Genomic DNA, 16,388 nt, shown 5'->3' on the forward strand with positions numbered 1-16,388 from the left:
AAGGTATGTCTTCTTTCTATTTTACTGATGAAGAAACTGGATTTCAGAGAGATTGAGCTGGTTGCCAAGGTGACAGCTAACATAGGTGGTTGGGAGCTTAGATGTTATTTTACTTTTATTTTTTTATGTTTCAACATTTTCACTAATAACATTTGAATGCTCTTTTTTTTTTTTTTGAACGCTTAGAGTTTAATTCACATCTGACTCCAAAGGCTCGATCAACTCCTCGCACACACACCCCCAGCCTTCCTAGTCAGCCAGATCCTACTCAGTGCCACAAATCTGTAAATGTTCTCAGAACTCTGGAGGCCTCTGATTTCCCCCCAGAGGCATTCTTCATAGTCACCTTCTAGGTATCTTTCTCAGAAAAGTCTATGAGGACTCCCTGCACTGGGCAGAGAGGCTGAGTAAAATATTAATACAAGAGGGAAATATTAGGACCCCCAGTAAAGTGTTGATTCCTGAGGAATAGGGGGTCCCCATCAGGTACGTGCCTTTCTAAACCCCCACCCCCACCCCCCAGACCTGGGTCAGGCAGTATAATGCTGTGGTGGGTAGATAATGCCTGCCACGTCCCCGCCTTCCCCAAATGTCTATACCCTAATCCCTGGAAACGCAGTATTACCTGGCAGGGGAGAATTAAGGTTGCATATGATATTAGGCTGCTGACCAACTGAACTTAAGAAGAGGGTCCTTTAAATGTGGACAAGGGAGAAGAGTGATGCCTTGTGAGAAAGACTGGTCCTTGCTGGCCTTGAAGAGGAAGGGGCCACAAGCCAAGGAATGTGGGCAGCCTCTAGAAGCTGGAAAAGGCAAAAAAACGGATTCTCTCCTAGAGCCTCTAGAAAAGAACACAGCCCTGCCAACACTTCGAGATGCATTTCAAGGCCTCTGACCTGCAGAACTGTAAGATAATAAAATCTGTGTTGTCTTTAGCCACTAAGTTTGTGGTAATTTGTTACAGCAGCAATAGGAAACTAATAAAGGCCAACCTTGCTTCTTCTGGGAAAGCTGCCTTGCTTACCCTCAGCACCAGAGCTCGTGGGTGGGAAGTAGCCAACGTTGACCCAAGTGTCAGCAAACACTCAAGCCATGATGCAGAGGTCCTGGCACTGGTAAAGAGGTGAGCCAGAAGAGAGTTGTGGAGGAGGTGCAACTCTTTGGTCCCAAGTCTGACTGGGAACCACAGATTGAGGTCCAGCCTCCAGTCTGCTACTTATTAAGCTGTGTGGCCTTTAGCAGGCCATTTCACCTTGTTGAAGCATGGAGCCTCACAGTAAAACATGGATGGTTATACCTGTCCTGCCAGCAGGTTGTTGTGAAGACAAAAAGAGTATGGTATGGGAGAGCATGCTCATTACCACTGCACACATTTTCAGTTCTAGGTAGTGAATCCCATAGAGTTAGTACCTCAGTTCTGTAGAAGTGTGATATACTATTATTATTTTTAATAAACACACATATGTGACTTTCAACATTTTCTTCTAAATCTGCAATTAACAAGAAAATCTAAACAGAACAACTGACTCACTCAAAGATTGATTGATGTTTCACTGTATTTTATGTAATCAAAGCATGTTGGAGCTAAAGGGGGCCTTAAGGATCACCTCATCCATTTTCCAGACAAAGGAGCAGATTCAAGTTGTAGAAAGGTAAGAAGATCAAACCTTTAGAAATAGAATTCCCTAATGAGTCCATGGCAGCAAAACAAAACAACAGCTCAGTTTTTATGAATCCCTTCTAAGACATTAAGACATGGACAGCCGTTTAAAGTAGAAATTCAGCCCAAACCAAGCCAAGCCCTTCCCTTCTCCAGCCTCCAAGGATGAGTACTTAGGTGCATAAAGGGCCCTAGCTCTTTCAGCCTTGGTTGTCATTACCCTGCTTTGCCTACACCCCCTCCTCCCTGACAAATTTCAACCTAAAGAAGTGATTGATCACTTTACATCATGGCAGGAGTTCAGGAGTCAGGTTCAGGGCATTCTGCATCCCAATTCCAGCCATCCACCTCACCACTGCATGCATTGCCCTCAAAGGCAGTGCTGGCTGCTGCTATTAGCAAGCCTAGTCACATAAATCAAGGAAGCTCTGCCAATATACGCAAGGCATGTCACCATCACCCACTAGCAGTGACAACTCTAATTGTGAGCAGACTGTGCCACAGCCAGAGAGGCTGATGCAATCCCCAAACCCACCTCTGCACTTTCAGATCCCAGCTCTTAGCTGACAGGATGCCGGCTTAGCCAGTTGGTCCTGATAGCCCTTGTGCTTTGCCAGGTGAGTCAGCAGAAGCCCTCAAGGCCAAAGAGGCAGAATATCTGATGAGGAGGCTGGAGTCAGGTGAGCCATCATAGCCACTAAGAGTGGACGAGCCACTCAGGCTCATTTTTCTCCTCTGTCAAATGATGGAGTTGGACTGGACAAGGGCTGCATTTCCTTCTAGGCTTCTCTGGAATTGCAGATTATCTCAGTTCTTGTGTTGGAAGTTTTGTTTATCTTAAATAAGGAAGCTGAATGCTGGTAGTAAGGATTTTCCATTTGCAAGAGGTAAGTAACTTTATTTTTAATTATAAAGGTAATTTATGTTTGATATAAAAAAGTTATCGCAATGCAGAATTGTAAAAAGTGTATAACTCCCACAACCAGTGGTAAGTCATTAGTCAGGCTAATTGCTTTCCCCATTCCCTGAACAGGCTACTGATGCTCCCATTAGCCATCTATTTTGAAGGAGCGGTTAAGATTCTGAAAGTCAATCTTTGCTTATTCTAGTGGTTCTAACAACTGGTGAAACTGATGAGTGACATTTGTAGAAGTTTTTTTTTTCCTTCCAAAAAGTCCAGATTCAGATCTTATAGCCCAACTTATGAAGCCCACATGAAGAAGTTAAATTTCAATACTTGAAAGATCATACTATTATTAGAGTAATACGAAAATTGCAAGAGACAAAAGAATAAAGTACATTAAAATGTTAATAGCAGTCTAAGGTGACAGGACTTCGGGGGATTTTTTTTCACCTTTTCTTCGTAGAGTGGGGCATTGCATTTTTATTAATTGTGTAGTGAAGAAAATAATTTTAAGAAAAGTGTTCCTGATGATGACATACTAGGTGATTGGATTCAAACAAAGCAGCCCAATAACTGACACTTATTAAATCTTTATTGACTAAACAGCTTTTAAAAATTTATTGCTACTTCCTTTTAGGCTATTTTTTTGTTAGGAATTCTACTTAGAGGATTAAAGATAAATGAATAATTATATTAATAATTTGAGAAGACTTGTGAAAATCTTAAAGACTGAGTTCAATGCCTCAAATACTTATTGAGCAGCTGTTACAGGCAAGTCACTGTGGTAGTAGAAGGATGAATGAACTCCATCCTTACTCCCAAGGGCTCAGGCAAGGGAGGTAAGACAGGAACCCACAGAGCCACACACTAGATGGCCTTTCTAAGGGTTTTGAGATACAAAATGCTGAGAGTCCAGAGAAGTAAAGAATCATCTCTGGGGGCCTCCCTGGTGGCGCAAGTGGTTGAGAGTCCGCCTGCCGATGCAGGGGATACGAGTTCGTGCCCCGGTCTGGGAGGATCCCATATGCCGCGGAGCGGCTGGGCCCGTGAGCCATGGCCGCTGAGCCTGCGCGTCCGGAGCCTGCGCGTCCGGAGCCTGTGCTCCGCAACGGGGGAGGCCACAGCAGTGAGAGGCCCGCATACCGCAAAAAAAAAAAAAAAAAAAAAAAAGAATCATCTCTGAATGATGAGGAATCCAGGAAAGCTTCATGTAGGCAGTCGAATTTGAGCTAGGTCTTAGAAAATGGGCGGGATTTTTCATACTTAGAAATTGAAGGGGCTTTTTTAAATGGAGGAAAGGCAAACTGAGGCACAGAGGTGCCAAGACCAGGGCATGTCAGAAGAACAAGGAGTCCAATTTGGCCAAAGCATACAGCATGCGTAGGGGAAGGGACAGATAAGACTGGCACAGGGGTAGAGGAGACTTGAATTTCAAGCCACAAAGCTAGAGCTTGTAGATGATGGGTGATCTTGGGGGTCCTTTGAGCAGGAAATGTGATACAATCAATGTCAGCTTAGGACAGTTCCTTTGGCCAAGTAGGGGACAGTGTGGGAAGACAAGGATGGGAAGATGAATCCCAGATGAATGATAAATGGGGCCTGAGCTGAGCAGGTGGCATCAGAAGGAAGACAGCTGTGATACTTTGTAGAAATAGACTCAATAGATCAGGGGCCTAGGATTCAGTGAGATGGGTGCTCAAATCCTACTCTGCTGCTACATTACTTAGTTCCCCTGAGCCTGTCTCTTCTCTACAAAATGGGTATAAGAGTAATTATATCGTGGGGTTGCTGCATAGTAGGCAGAGGCAGTTATTCTTGTGAAGCATCTTAGCACAGCTCTGGCATGGTGAGTGCTCAGTACATGTTAATGTCACTGATGGTACTACCTGGAGTTGGAATTAGGAAGGAGACAGGTGTCAGCTCCGGTGACTGAGTAACAAGGCCGACAGTACGGCAGCTGGGAGCATGGCATCTGCAGGTAGAGACTGGATTTGGAACCCGACTCAACTACTTACCAGCTGTAATCTCGTACAAGCCACTTAACCCCTCTCTCAGTTTCCTTAGCTGTAAAATGGGCATAGTATTAATACCTGCCCCCCAAGGAGCTGCTGTGGAAATAAAGTGAGATAATACATGTAAATGTACCTGATACATTTTTAAGAGCCCAGTAGTTACTAGTTATTGGGTCAGGGGTGGAGATGCAGAGTTGAATAGAATTACCCCTACCATCTCCTGTGGCAAGATATGCAAATAGAGGTGGAGACATGCTGCAGGGGACTGGCCATGAAGGATAGACCCGGAAGAACACTCAAGGCTGGAGGTAGTCAGGAGTCGCTGGCACAGAGGTGATTATTGTACCTCTACAGGTAGATGAACCAAGATTGGGTACATAAATTGGCCTAAGGAAACAGATAAATCCAGAATACAGGACGTCTATAAGACATACATAAGATGGCCGGGACTTTTAAAAAAGTAAATGTCATGGAAAAAAATAGTAAGGGGGCTGTTCTAGACTAAAAGAGACTAGAGCTATAATCAAAAGTAATGTATGAATCTTAACTGGGCCCTGTTTTTTAGAAAAGAGAAAAAGACACTCTTGGGACAATTAGGGAATTTCAATTAAGGACTCTATCTTAGAGGCTATTGGGATAAACATGCTGAAATACTTTAGGGATGAAATGCCATTCATGTTTGGGGTGGAGGGAAGAAAAATAAATATGGCAAAAATGTTAACTGTTTAGGTGGAGGGTATATGTGGGTATTCATTGTACTAGCTTTTCAACTTTTTCTGGATGCTTGAACATTTTCAAATTCTCAGAAAAATGAGGAAAAAAGAGACCTGAAGAAAAACTGTTTGGAAATCAGTCTACATCAGGAAAAGGAGTTCTCTGGAGGAAAAGCAAGTTCCATCTACCAAAGGAAAAATTTCAAGAAGGGAGAGATTAAGCAAAATGAAGGCTGAAAATCATCTATTCAGCCATTGTGAGACTGTAGTGGCTTCTTAAGAGTCCAGTGTAGCATGAAAAGCTGACCACGAGTGAAGGAGTAAGGAATGGGGAAGAAATCTAAGCAGCAAGGACTGCTCGACAGTCCTTGCTTAGGGGGTGCTCAGTTGGGAGCATCCAGGCTGGGGGAGTCTTTCTTTTCAGTCCAAGGAAGACTGGGGCATTGCTAAAGAGGAAGACTCTGAAGAAAGGGAGGGAATGAGACAGAGGAAAAGAGGTAACGTTGTGGAGGAAGGGCCCAGGAAAGGTGGAAGAGGAATGGATGAAAACATGAGAGGAGGAGGTGGCCTCAGATGGGAGGGTGCCTTCCCCTTGGCCCAGGAGTGAGGACTGTGGAGATGCGGGGGCAGAAGTTCCCTTCCTAATAACAAGGAGGGGGTGGGGTCATGTCTTGCTAGTAAGGCGGCAGGTGTGAGGCAGTTAAGTGGGGAAACAGCCCAGCTGCCACTGGCTCTGAAACAGGGGAAAAAAGAGGGCGGAGGTAAGATAGGGTGCTTGGTACTGCCGGGCAAGCTGGGGAGGGGAGCAAAAAGAGGGCTTCTCCAGGACTGCCTACCTAAGACACTAGAAATGACAGGGCAATAAGCAGTCTTGGAAACTCTCCCGTTCAGAAATTGGTGCTGGGCAAAGACTACTCATCAAAGATTTACTCATTAGGAAATGAGGAAAACTTTTTTGGGTAAAAATGCTTTATCATTTCCATGCACCCTCTCCCCTGGGTTGCCCTGGCTGGTGTACAGGCACCTGGTGTGATAGTCTTTGGTGTGTAAGGAAGCTCCTGTCCTTTCAAAGTCACCAGGCACAAGATGGTCATGGCTCCAGGTGATCTAGGTTCACAGGGCTGTTGGAGCTCTCATTCCGAAGGCAGTCAGAGGAAAACCACCCCCTGCACGGATGCCACTAAACGCCACCAGCATTGGAGGCCGCTGGGGCTTGCGCTCCCAGGCACCCCGGAGGACCACGGAGTGATTTTTGGTTCTGCCTGGCCTTCGAAGTGCTTCTCAAGACCCCACATTTGGCGATTTCGATTAGGCAGAGCGGCAACGGGCCTGAGATCTCGCTCCCAGGCGAGGCTGAAGACGCCGGTCCGCGGGCCACACTTTTTGAGTAGCGCTGGCCCGGGGTGGGGGTGGGGGGTGGGAGCGGCTAAAACCTACAGGAAGACCTTCGTGATGACGTAGCCGTCCCTGGGGTCCCCCTCGGGCTCCTCTTTGAGCGGAGCGTGCAGCAGGGCCGAGCCCAAAGCCAAGGCGCCCTCCCGGCGGCTCACTTCCCGCAGCCGCGCCTGCAGCGCCTCCCTCTCGGCCTGCAGCTCCCGGCGCTCCTGGGCCGCCGCGCGCTCCTCCTCCTGTAGCGCCCGCCGCCTGCGCTCCAGGGCGCGCTCGCCCTGCTCCACGGCCGCCTCGCGTCGCGCCAGCTCGCGCTCCCGCAGGCTGCAGCGCACGGCCAGCGCGCCCATCTGCTCCAGCAGGCGCGCCCAGTCGCCCTCGGCGGCCGCGGCAGGGCCGGGGGCGACGGGCGGCGAGCGGCGGGAGGTGCTCTCCGCCAGCTCCCGCCGGTGCGCGCTCCTCAAGTGCTTCCACAGCGCCGCGGTGCCCGCGTGCCAGCCCGGGCCGCGGCCCACCTGCTCCCCGCACAGCCGGCAGGTTGCCCAGGGTCCCGACGCGTGGCCGGGGCGCGCCGGCGCCAGGTGGAAGTACCCCCAGGCCTCGGAGTACGGCGCCCCCAGACGGCCCGCAAGCGCGTCCGGCCCGCCCGTCTCTTCCATGGTCACGGCCGTTTCGTCGCTCCTCATTCTCTAGGCAGCGCCTGCACCGAGGGACACAGGGTAAGACGACCACAAAATTACATGTGCACACGGACACACGCTCCAACACACAACTTCTAGGACGAGAGTTAGCCTGTCAAGAAACCATGCCTCCCTCTCACTACTGATAAAAATCCTGCGGTTAGTTTGGGTAGATGCTTGCGTTTCTTTTTCAGTAGGTATTAACCGTTGATTCCTCGGGGTGGGGGGGGAAGGTAGAAAATGCCTAGCCCTTCTTTCCTTAACCAGGAATTTTCTTCGAAATTTATTGGATTCCCTGGCTAACAAGTACTAAGACTAAAATTGGGAAGCCAAGCTTCTCATAAGAATAAGCTAAATAAGTGCTGTATGTATATGTTAGTTTTAACTAGTCTCCTTTACGCTCTTAAAAAAAAACGAGCAAGGCTCCCTTTTGAATTCTTCTCGCAGTGTTGCACAAGAAAGGAGTGGGGAAAAAAAGTTTCAGGAATGAAAATTTTGTTTCTTAGACTTTAAGGGTGACAGTGCTACGACTGAGAAGCTTTTCAAAAAGCTTTCAAGGAGACAGCTTTTTCCAAGGTAAAAATATCTTTGTATTTGTGATTTTAAAAACGCCGTGCTTATGAGAAACATGGACTGCTAAAAATCATTAAAATGTTTTTTAAAATACGCACATTTAGAAAACAGCAATATACAAAGCAGTTTTCTAAACTTTTACCTTCAAATCAGGCGGTGGGCTATCTCTATCATTGCCTCAGGGTTTCTAGCCAGCCCAGGTTCTCAGGTGGAAACACTGAAGTGTGGCTTATGACTTCTCAAGAACCATCAGCAGTGCTAGGAGTAAATTCAGACGACAGGCAGTGGAGTAAAAGAAATTCAATTAAACAGCCCTGAAAGTAGATACTAGAAATCCTGGATGGTGCCATGTCCCTCTGGTGTTCATTCTGCCGACCCTCTCAGAGGTGCTCCAGTCATAAAAAAAAAAAAAATTAGTTTTCTATATTGCTTATCCCAACTAAATGGCCTGCACTCTATATTTGCAAGACAAAAAGCTTGGTGGATTCTCTTAATTAAGGAAGAAAAATAGAAGTAATAGCTGTTTGATTTGTCCAACAAATACCTTTAGTTAAAGGGATCCAAATACAACACAGTGCCTATCACTGCCAGGTCTCTTCTATTAAGAAAACATTTCCCACTGTTGTACCTATCAAATGAGGGGGGAAGATAGAAAAGGTGAATTTTCTTCTTTAAAAAATAACTTCACGAAGGGTCAAATGTGTGATTCTAGACAAATTTGCTTTGAAAGTTTAAAAATAATAATAAGAGAATATATGACAGACTTGGAGCTCTCCTGAGAACTTATTTCATCGGGAAAATTCAGGCCGAGGTGGGAGAATAACAGACAGTGAGATAGCCAGTGCCCGCTCCTACTGTCAGGTTTTGAACCAGCAGCAGTGGAGATGATGAAGTTCCAGAATCTCTTTTATTAAAGGCAACCAGGGATGACTGAAGACAAAGATGAAAACAGGAAAAATATGTTGCTTTAATAATAGTATTTAGTGAAGCTTTTAATTCAGTTGCTAATAGTCTTGTTACAGTTGCGTTACACTTTTCTAAACCTCATTTGTTTTTTTCCCACCAAGCAAGTCCACTGAGATCAGGCAGGACATTTAACATCTCTTGAATTAAAAAAAAAAAAAAGAATGAATTTACCAGAATCATCCAAAAAAAAAAAAAAAAAGTACCAGTCCTCTTCTAACAAAAGAAATAGCTATTTACATATCTTCTGATATGAGGCATTGGTTTGAACATGGTTACCCATGATAATTAGTATAAAAGGTCTTTAGAAATTAAAGGCTAGATTTCCCCCAAGAGATTTACTAAATCACTAAAGTCCCCAAAGCTGGAGTGGTGGGATGAGGAGGGGAGTTACAGACCCCCTTCAAGGATAACTGTTTTGCGGTTAGTAAACATTGTGTTTAGTAAACAGAACCAGATTTTAGGCTTAGAGATTTTTTTTTTTTTTTTTTTTGCGGTACACGGGCCTCTCACTGTTGTGGCCTCTCCCGTTGCGGAGCTCAGGCTCCGGACGCGCAGGCTCAGCAGCCATGGCTCACGGGCCCAGCTGCTCCGCGGCATGTGGGATCTTCCCGGACTGGGGCACGAACCCGTGTCCCCTGCATCGGCAGGCGGACTCTCAACCACTGCGCCACCAGGGAAGCCCTAGAGATGTTTTTTGTTATCCAGCTTTACTTAAAATTTTTTCTACATTTCTTTTTTCTTTTTTAGAATTCCATTCCTTCTAAATTAGAATCTTACCTTTCCAGAGTGTGCCCTTTTAAAAAAATTACTAGACATACAGAGAAGTGGAGAGAATAGTAGTATTATGAGTGCCTATATTTACTTTATAAATTAAAAGAGATTTAACACCATTGTAAAGCAATTATACTCCAATGAAGATGTTAAAAAAAAAGAGATTTAAAGTTTTTGTATAACATTAAGACTATTGCTTTGCATTCTGATATGCTTTCTTGAGCTGGGGGTTGAAAATTGTATTGCTGCAGACTCTCCTACCTCTGCCAGAGTCTGAGAGCAATTATTACTGATGTGCCCCTACAAGTGCCAGAGGTGACTAATTACTGTCATGCTTTACCTCCCTACAAGATGTCTCTGGGTTTCTTCAAAATCTGGGATGCCCAGAGGAGTGCCACATACAGGAGTGGCATCTGTTCTAAGACTTAAGGTGGAAAACAGGGATGAGAAGCACTGATCACTGATTTTGATGTCTTAATCCTTTAGACTTATTCGAGCCCTCATCTGAGCCAGGGACAAGCAGCACCACAAGTGTTGGCCAGCAGAGTGCTGCCCCTCTGAGGGCGGCAGAGGGACCTCCTCTGCCCTGGCAAGGCTTCACTCTCGGAGGTCTTAACCGGTGGAAGGCAGCATGGTTCAGAACTGCCTCACCTTCTCAGCCCTCCGACCACAGCTACATTCTGGCTCAAAAGAGTCTTCTGTTCAGACTCAGTCTCTAAAGAGTGACCAGCAGTAACTGTGGCCACAAGTCGTTCCTAGCAGAGCCTTCCTAGGTCTGCTAAGCAATCCCTGAGCTCACTTCAACCATCCCTACAGTGCAGAGGGAGAGAAGCTTGGCTTGGAAGTCAGCTTGGCTTGGGAGAGAAGTCTTAGAATCTTCAGCCACGACCCTAATATACAAAGAGCTCTTACAAACTGAGAAGAAAAAGACAAGCCAATTGAAAAATGGGCAAGAAATATGAGTAGGCAAATGACCCAAGAGCAAAATCAGATGGCCAGGAAATCTGTGAAAAGATGCACACCACGTATATTCAGGGAAGTGCTATTAAAGTAACAATAAGGTCTCATGTTAGATCCATCACACTAACAAAAATGAAGAGGTCTGTCAGCCAAAGTTGGAAGGGGGGCAGAGAAAAGGGTATGCTCATGCATTCCTAGTGGAGATGTGAAGGCTTTTAGGAAAAGCAATCTGCAATTTCTATGAATTAAAAATAGATATAATTGGGGATCCAACTCCTGGGAATCTCTTCTATAGAAGTAAAAGTACCAATATGTAAAGTAACATGTATTAGGATGTTTATCATAGTATTATTTAGAATGGCAAAAAACTGGAATCAAGAGAATGCCTATCAGCAGGAAAATGGCTGGGTAAATAATGTGTAGTCACCCCAGGGAATATTATGCTGCCATTAAAAAGGATGGATTGGAGCTCTGTCAGGGGGATTTCTGGAGGACCTGTTTAGGGAGAAAAGCAAGATGCATAAAAGTGTGTATAATATGATCTCACTCTTATTAAATAATAAGTAGATCTGTATAGGATATACAGATTAATGATTTTTTATATATATGAAGAAAAATAAGGAGATACACTATGGGCTGAGTGGGTGGCAGCTGACGTGAAAGGAGAAGGGGAAGAGGTAAAGACAAAAGGAAAAGAAAAAGGGTGCTGAGAAAGCATGTATGTGATCATGTGTATACATTTAGGTAGAGTATGTATATGGCAGGGTCTATACATAAATAAAGAGTAATTTTATAAAACAATCCTCAAGCATGTGAGCTCAGGCAGGCCTAGGCAGCCTTAACTCTGGAGACTGGAGGGAACAATCCCATGGGGCATAGTGCGCTGCCATCTGGCCCTGGAGGGATCCCAGTGTGTGAGCTTGCTCAGTGTGGGTGGTTCGCTGTTCCCTGCCTGAGCAGAAGGAGATTCTATATCGACGTAAGATGGAGGATGCCATGGCAGGGCAGCCCACCTCACTCATCTCCCCGGCATAGGGCCTGCATAGGGCAGGCACTCAGGGGACACTGCATTCAGTGAAATGAGCCCGACTTTACCTTTCTTAGCCCCAGCTCACCGGAGTCTCTATCTCCCCATCTGTCAGGAGAAATGATAAGATTAGCTGCCCGTAATAAATAGGTGGCTGAAATCAGATAACGCACGAGATGTCACTGTTGGACTGCCAGCGCTATATCAATTCAAAGCATGAACAAAAGGAAGCTCCCAGTATTTACTATTCAAACATGCCTACGTGAAGATCTTAGTGGCTAAAAGGCAGTGCTGTTTTTCTCTTTAACATATTCTGTTATTCAATAGAGGAAGTAGTTTAAGTTGGAAGAATTCTCTTGGGGATTTTTAAATACAAAAAACAAATTAAAAAGAATCATAGATCCACTTCCCCACCCCCAACCAAATTTATTTTCACTTCCTCATTTGATCTTCCTGCAAAATAGGTGGCTCATCACTCAGGTAGAAGATGATAGGGAGGCCTAGTTAGCTGGAGTCCTGTGATATGCATTTCTTCCTTACCAAGTACTGCCCCCAAACTGAACACCTATTAACTTGTTTGGTTAGCTAACAAGAAGAAAACGGAAAGTAAAAGCTCTCTTAATTTTCCTTAAACAATTTAAAAACTACCAGAAAGGTGCCAATGAATGATTATTTCGTTTACGTCCGTTCACTTCTTCCACTCTTTCATTCAGACTCTCCTTGTGTACCTGATCGGGGCCAGGCACGTGCTTGCTGCCCAGGCTGCCAAGAGGAGCACCACATAGTCCCTGCCCTCTGGAAGCCTACCATCTGGTGGGGAGAGATGGTTCAAGATGCTGACACCCATGGTAAAGATCAGAGCAGTGTTCACTCATGAAGAGTGGGGAAGGGTGGGCTTGGGGACCCTAACACAAAGGTTCATGCAGATACACGTGCTTCAGCATTCTTTCCCTTCCCCACCTTGCTCAGGGTACAACATTCACTAAAACACATCACCATTAGTGCTGACTCTAACAAATAAAGTTCCAGTTCTTTAGTTGTATAATTAGGCTTCCAAGCTCGTATTTTAAATAACATTTCTTGAAGCTAAATAAATGCACTGCTAGCATGAAATTAATTTAACAGTGGAAATGTTTGAGTCCAATTTCAGGGGGAAAAAAGCTGAAAAAAAAAGTAGATTTTAGTTATTTCTTGGAAAGGGAGAGAGTAGTATTAATGGTATGATGCCTCTGAATTCTATGATGAGTTTCATTCCAGTACCCATTATCTGGAAGGGATGATACAAAGTCTAAGCTGCTGGAAGATAAGACATTCATATTAATTACCTCTGCACTTGATGTTCTCTGAAGAAGTTTTATTCTTCTAATAACTTATCAGATTAAAACCCATATTCCTCAATATGATCTCCCTGAATACCAATATAGAGAATAAAGGAAGAGATCAGAACCTGGATGAATACTTTGTGTAAATATGGGTGTATACATACAATGTATGATTATAACATTGAGAATCATCCTATAGACCACCCACAAAAGTTAATTTTATTATTTTACACTTGTGCTTGTACACATGCAAAATATCAGGCAGGCTAAAGGTCAAAGAACCAGGCAGTGTTCTAAAAAAATCACAGAAAGCTCTATTTGTCCTTGCATGGTCAAGTCTAATCACTTTAGTTGGATTAATCTAGCAGAGTTATAAACAAATATGTATAGGTTGAGCCTGGCTGGATCTTAGGTGAGAAATTCACCCTAATGTCAAATCCACACAGACTTATGTGAAAACACTAAAAACATTTTTATCCACCAGTAACTTTAATCAAAGCAGAATATAATAATTATAACAAATAATTAGCCTTGACAACTGAGGTATCAAGGAAACCACAGTTCATCTGTTACCTGTCCATCTCTTGAAATATTAATTTACTGCCATATATTAATCTATTTATAAACAAATTTAGACAGTTAGAAAAATTAGGCTATAGTCACCAGGCTTAGATGAAGTAAAAATGCTTCCAAACTGTAAAGGATGGATACCTCAGTTAGGGAATAAAGGGTTAAGTGTGAAAAAATTTGGAAAAATGTTACACATGGATTGTAAAAAATGTACTGGACCCACAGCTAATTAACTGGTAAATCAGAGATGTTCTCTAAATGTCATAAGCCAAAATTTTAGATACTTCTTCCATTAGCTAAAAGGCTGAGAAACGCTCTCCATTAATGTATTTTTTTTTTAATGAAAATTGTGAAGCTTCTTCCCTAAGTGGACCTTTATTTCAGGCCTACATTATTTTATTTAATACATGTGTTCCTAAAAAGAAGGGTGTTGATCCATTTTCATCTTGTAAGATGCATTATTTAATATGAATTAGTGGGATTTCAAGCTGCCCTACTTTGAAGAGCTGTGTAACAAAGATTTTTTAATTAAGAATTACCTGGTTTTGGCTCTTGGTCTTTGCATACATTGTTGTATACTTTTCATTGTCAGCTGCCTCAAGCTATTTTTGGCTAAAAAATGTATATAAATAATTACATTAATGAAAAGTACAGAAAATGATTACCCTAATTATGTCAATTTATTAAGCTATTTCTACAACAGTTTCTCTTAAACACCGCATCTTTGTAGTCTTGGCTAATTAGAAGTTCGGATGGTAGCAGGTACTTTTTTTTTTTTTTTTCTTTCAAGGAGGGAAAACTAACTTTGCTTGGTAAACTTCGGGCATTAGGTTAGTGTAAGTGATTATAGCAAACTGCTCCTGTATGTTGTTCCTGAAGGATCAGAAAATTCCTTTGTTTGAGCACGGTGGGGATCGGGGTCTTTGTTTGAGCATCTGGCTTGCATTCGGTTTCTCCCCAAAGTGGGAAACATTCAGAAAGTCTCAATTAGAGAAAGGGCCGCCAACCACTTGCCCTGTTAAAGGACTGACTGCAATAAGGCAACTTTAATAAAGGGAGAGCACATGACTTTCGATATTCCTGAATAACTTTTTTGAAGGGAGCCTGTAGAGCAGGAGCAAAAATGAGGCGCAGAAAGAAACTGAACCGGGCGTTACGCAGAATCCCGGGTCCAAATGCATCTTTTACAATAACGGTAATCCCACGACCGCGAAGGGCACGCCCGGCACCCCGTGCACTGGCAAGCCTGAGCGTCTGAGTCTGCGGGGCGCTGGCTGCTCTGCGATCCCCCGCCAGGCCCCCGGCTGGTCCCAGCTCACTCCGCCGCCCCCAGGCAGCTTCCCGCGATCCCTCACCTGTCCCCCGGGACTCCCCAGTCTCCCGTGGGCACGCGCCGCCGCCGCGAGTCTCGCAGCCCACACTCACCCCAACACCCCCGAAGCGGGAGGTGAGCTGGGTGTCTGGGATCGGCCGATCCCCTCCAGGATCCTCGCAGACATTTTGTCCTGTGCGGAAACCTCAGCGCCGCGTCCCCTTAAAGACACAGCGCTCCATTCATGCGCCTGGAGTGGAAAGGCGGGATGGAAACGTGTGACCTGTTGAAAGGGCTGGGGAGTCACTCCCAAACCGTCCAGGTCCATGAGCGACAGACTTGTGTTTGCCCAGGTTTAAAAAAAAAAAAAAAAAGATGCAGTAGTTTAGTGATTTTTAAAAATGGAATTACTGTTTTAATATCTTTATAGTAACCTTCCAAGACCTGGATTCCTGGGCTTGAGTCTCTGAGTGTATTTTTCTTCCTTTCAGGTTCAAGGTGTGTGATGGCACAAGTCGTTAGAAGAAATCCCCTGAACCAAGGTCTGGACAGACAAAGGTAGGGCTCATTGGTGTTCACTAAAACTTAGTAACAGTAGCATGGTGTATCAGTCAGCTTTTGGTGGATTATGCTTAGGTAACAAACAACCCCTACAACTCAGTAATTTACAAAAACAAAGATTCATTTCTCAAGCAAATTACATCTGCTGCAGGCAGCTTTGGCTCTCCTCCACTGGTGTCCTGGCTTGCAGGCTCCAGGTTGAAAGACCAACTTTTTGGGGACACGCTCACTGTGTGCTGGACCCAACCTTGAGGGAGGAGGAGTAGTGATTTGTAGTGCTTACTATTTCCATGATGTAAATACTCCCACCATGGCGCGTTTCAGGCTACAAACAGTTTAACAAGGGGCTTGCCAAGTTTCTGGAAATGTGATAATCAGCTCTTATAAACCACTGGCACATGCTACTCTTAAAACTGAAAACAGCTCACATTTTGCATGCTTCAGTTCTGCTCACCTCAGTTTTGCTCACATTCTATTGACCAAAGCAAGTAACATGACAGAGCCTATCAGTGGGGCCAGAAAGTATATTCCTCTTAAAAGGAAGCCTTGCCAGTCACATGACAATGGGCAGAGATTGTATAATCCTTTTAAAAGAAGTTGAGTAAATAACTGGTTAGAATAATACAATCCGCCTTACATACTTTGGTTTAAGTAATTTCTTTCTGAAAACCTCATTCTTTCTATAAACCAGAGTTTCACAGTCTATTAATGGGGTTTCTCCTTACCATTCCAAGAATGGTTTCAGAAGAAGAAACTGGTTGGATGTCTTCAAAGGGATAGTTTTGTAATGTGAAGATTAACTATTAGGTTACTACTTTTCTCCCCAAAGATGTCCATACTTATAGCTGAGGACATCTGATTAAAAGTACATAGTATAAATGGATCATATTAAAGCCATCTCTTATTCATGGTTTAATTCAAAAACAAAATTTTAAAGTTTATTGTACCTGACAATCCTTTTAACAAGA

The 16,388-nt window shown here is 44.2% G+C and overlaps 1 protein-coding gene and 1 non-coding gene across 4 annotated transcripts; both read right to left on the bottom strand.

The window, feature by feature from the left end:
• Window positions 1-3,751: 3,751 nt before the first annotated feature.
• Window positions 3,752-15,052, bottom strand: ZBED3 (zinc finger BED-type containing 3). 3 transcript variants are annotated; one of them, XM_060091769.1, is made up of 4 exons: window positions 14,973-15,038; window positions 11,724-11,763; window positions 8,074-8,189; window positions 3,752-7,378 (listed from the first exon to the last, which is right to left on the bottom strand). In XM_060091769.1, the coding sequence occupies exon 4, from the start codon at window positions 7,362-7,364 to the stop codon at window positions 6,723-6,725; it is 642 nt and encodes a 213-aa protein (XP_059947752.1). In that variant the 5' UTR covers window positions 7,365-7,378; window positions 8,074-8,189; window positions 11,724-11,763; window positions 14,973-15,038; the 3' UTR covers window positions 3,752-6,722. The 3 variants fall into 3 exon arrangements, with proteins under 3 accessions (XP_059947752.1, XP_059947750.1, XP_059947751.1); XM_060091767.1 differs by lacking the exon at window positions 11,724-11,763 and having other exon boundaries at window positions 14,903-15,052; XM_060091768.1 differs by lacking the exon at window positions 11,724-11,763 and having other exon boundaries at window positions 14,973-15,050.
• Window positions 10,197-10,334, bottom strand: LOC132487309 (small nucleolar RNA SNORA47). The gene has a single exon (XR_009531595.1). It is a non-coding gene; the product is annotated as a small nucleolar RNA SNORA47 (small nucleolar RNA).
• Window positions 15,053-16,388: the final 1,336 nt, after the last annotated feature.

Source organism: Mesoplodon densirostris, chromosome 3 (genome assembly GCF_025265405.1).
Source record: "Mesoplodon densirostris isolate mMesDen1 chromosome 3, mMesDen1 primary haplotype, whole genome shotgun sequence".
In the NCBI taxonomy this organism is placed as follows: Eukaryota; Metazoa; Chordata; class Mammalia; order Artiodactyla; family Ziphiidae; genus Mesoplodon; species Mesoplodon densirostris.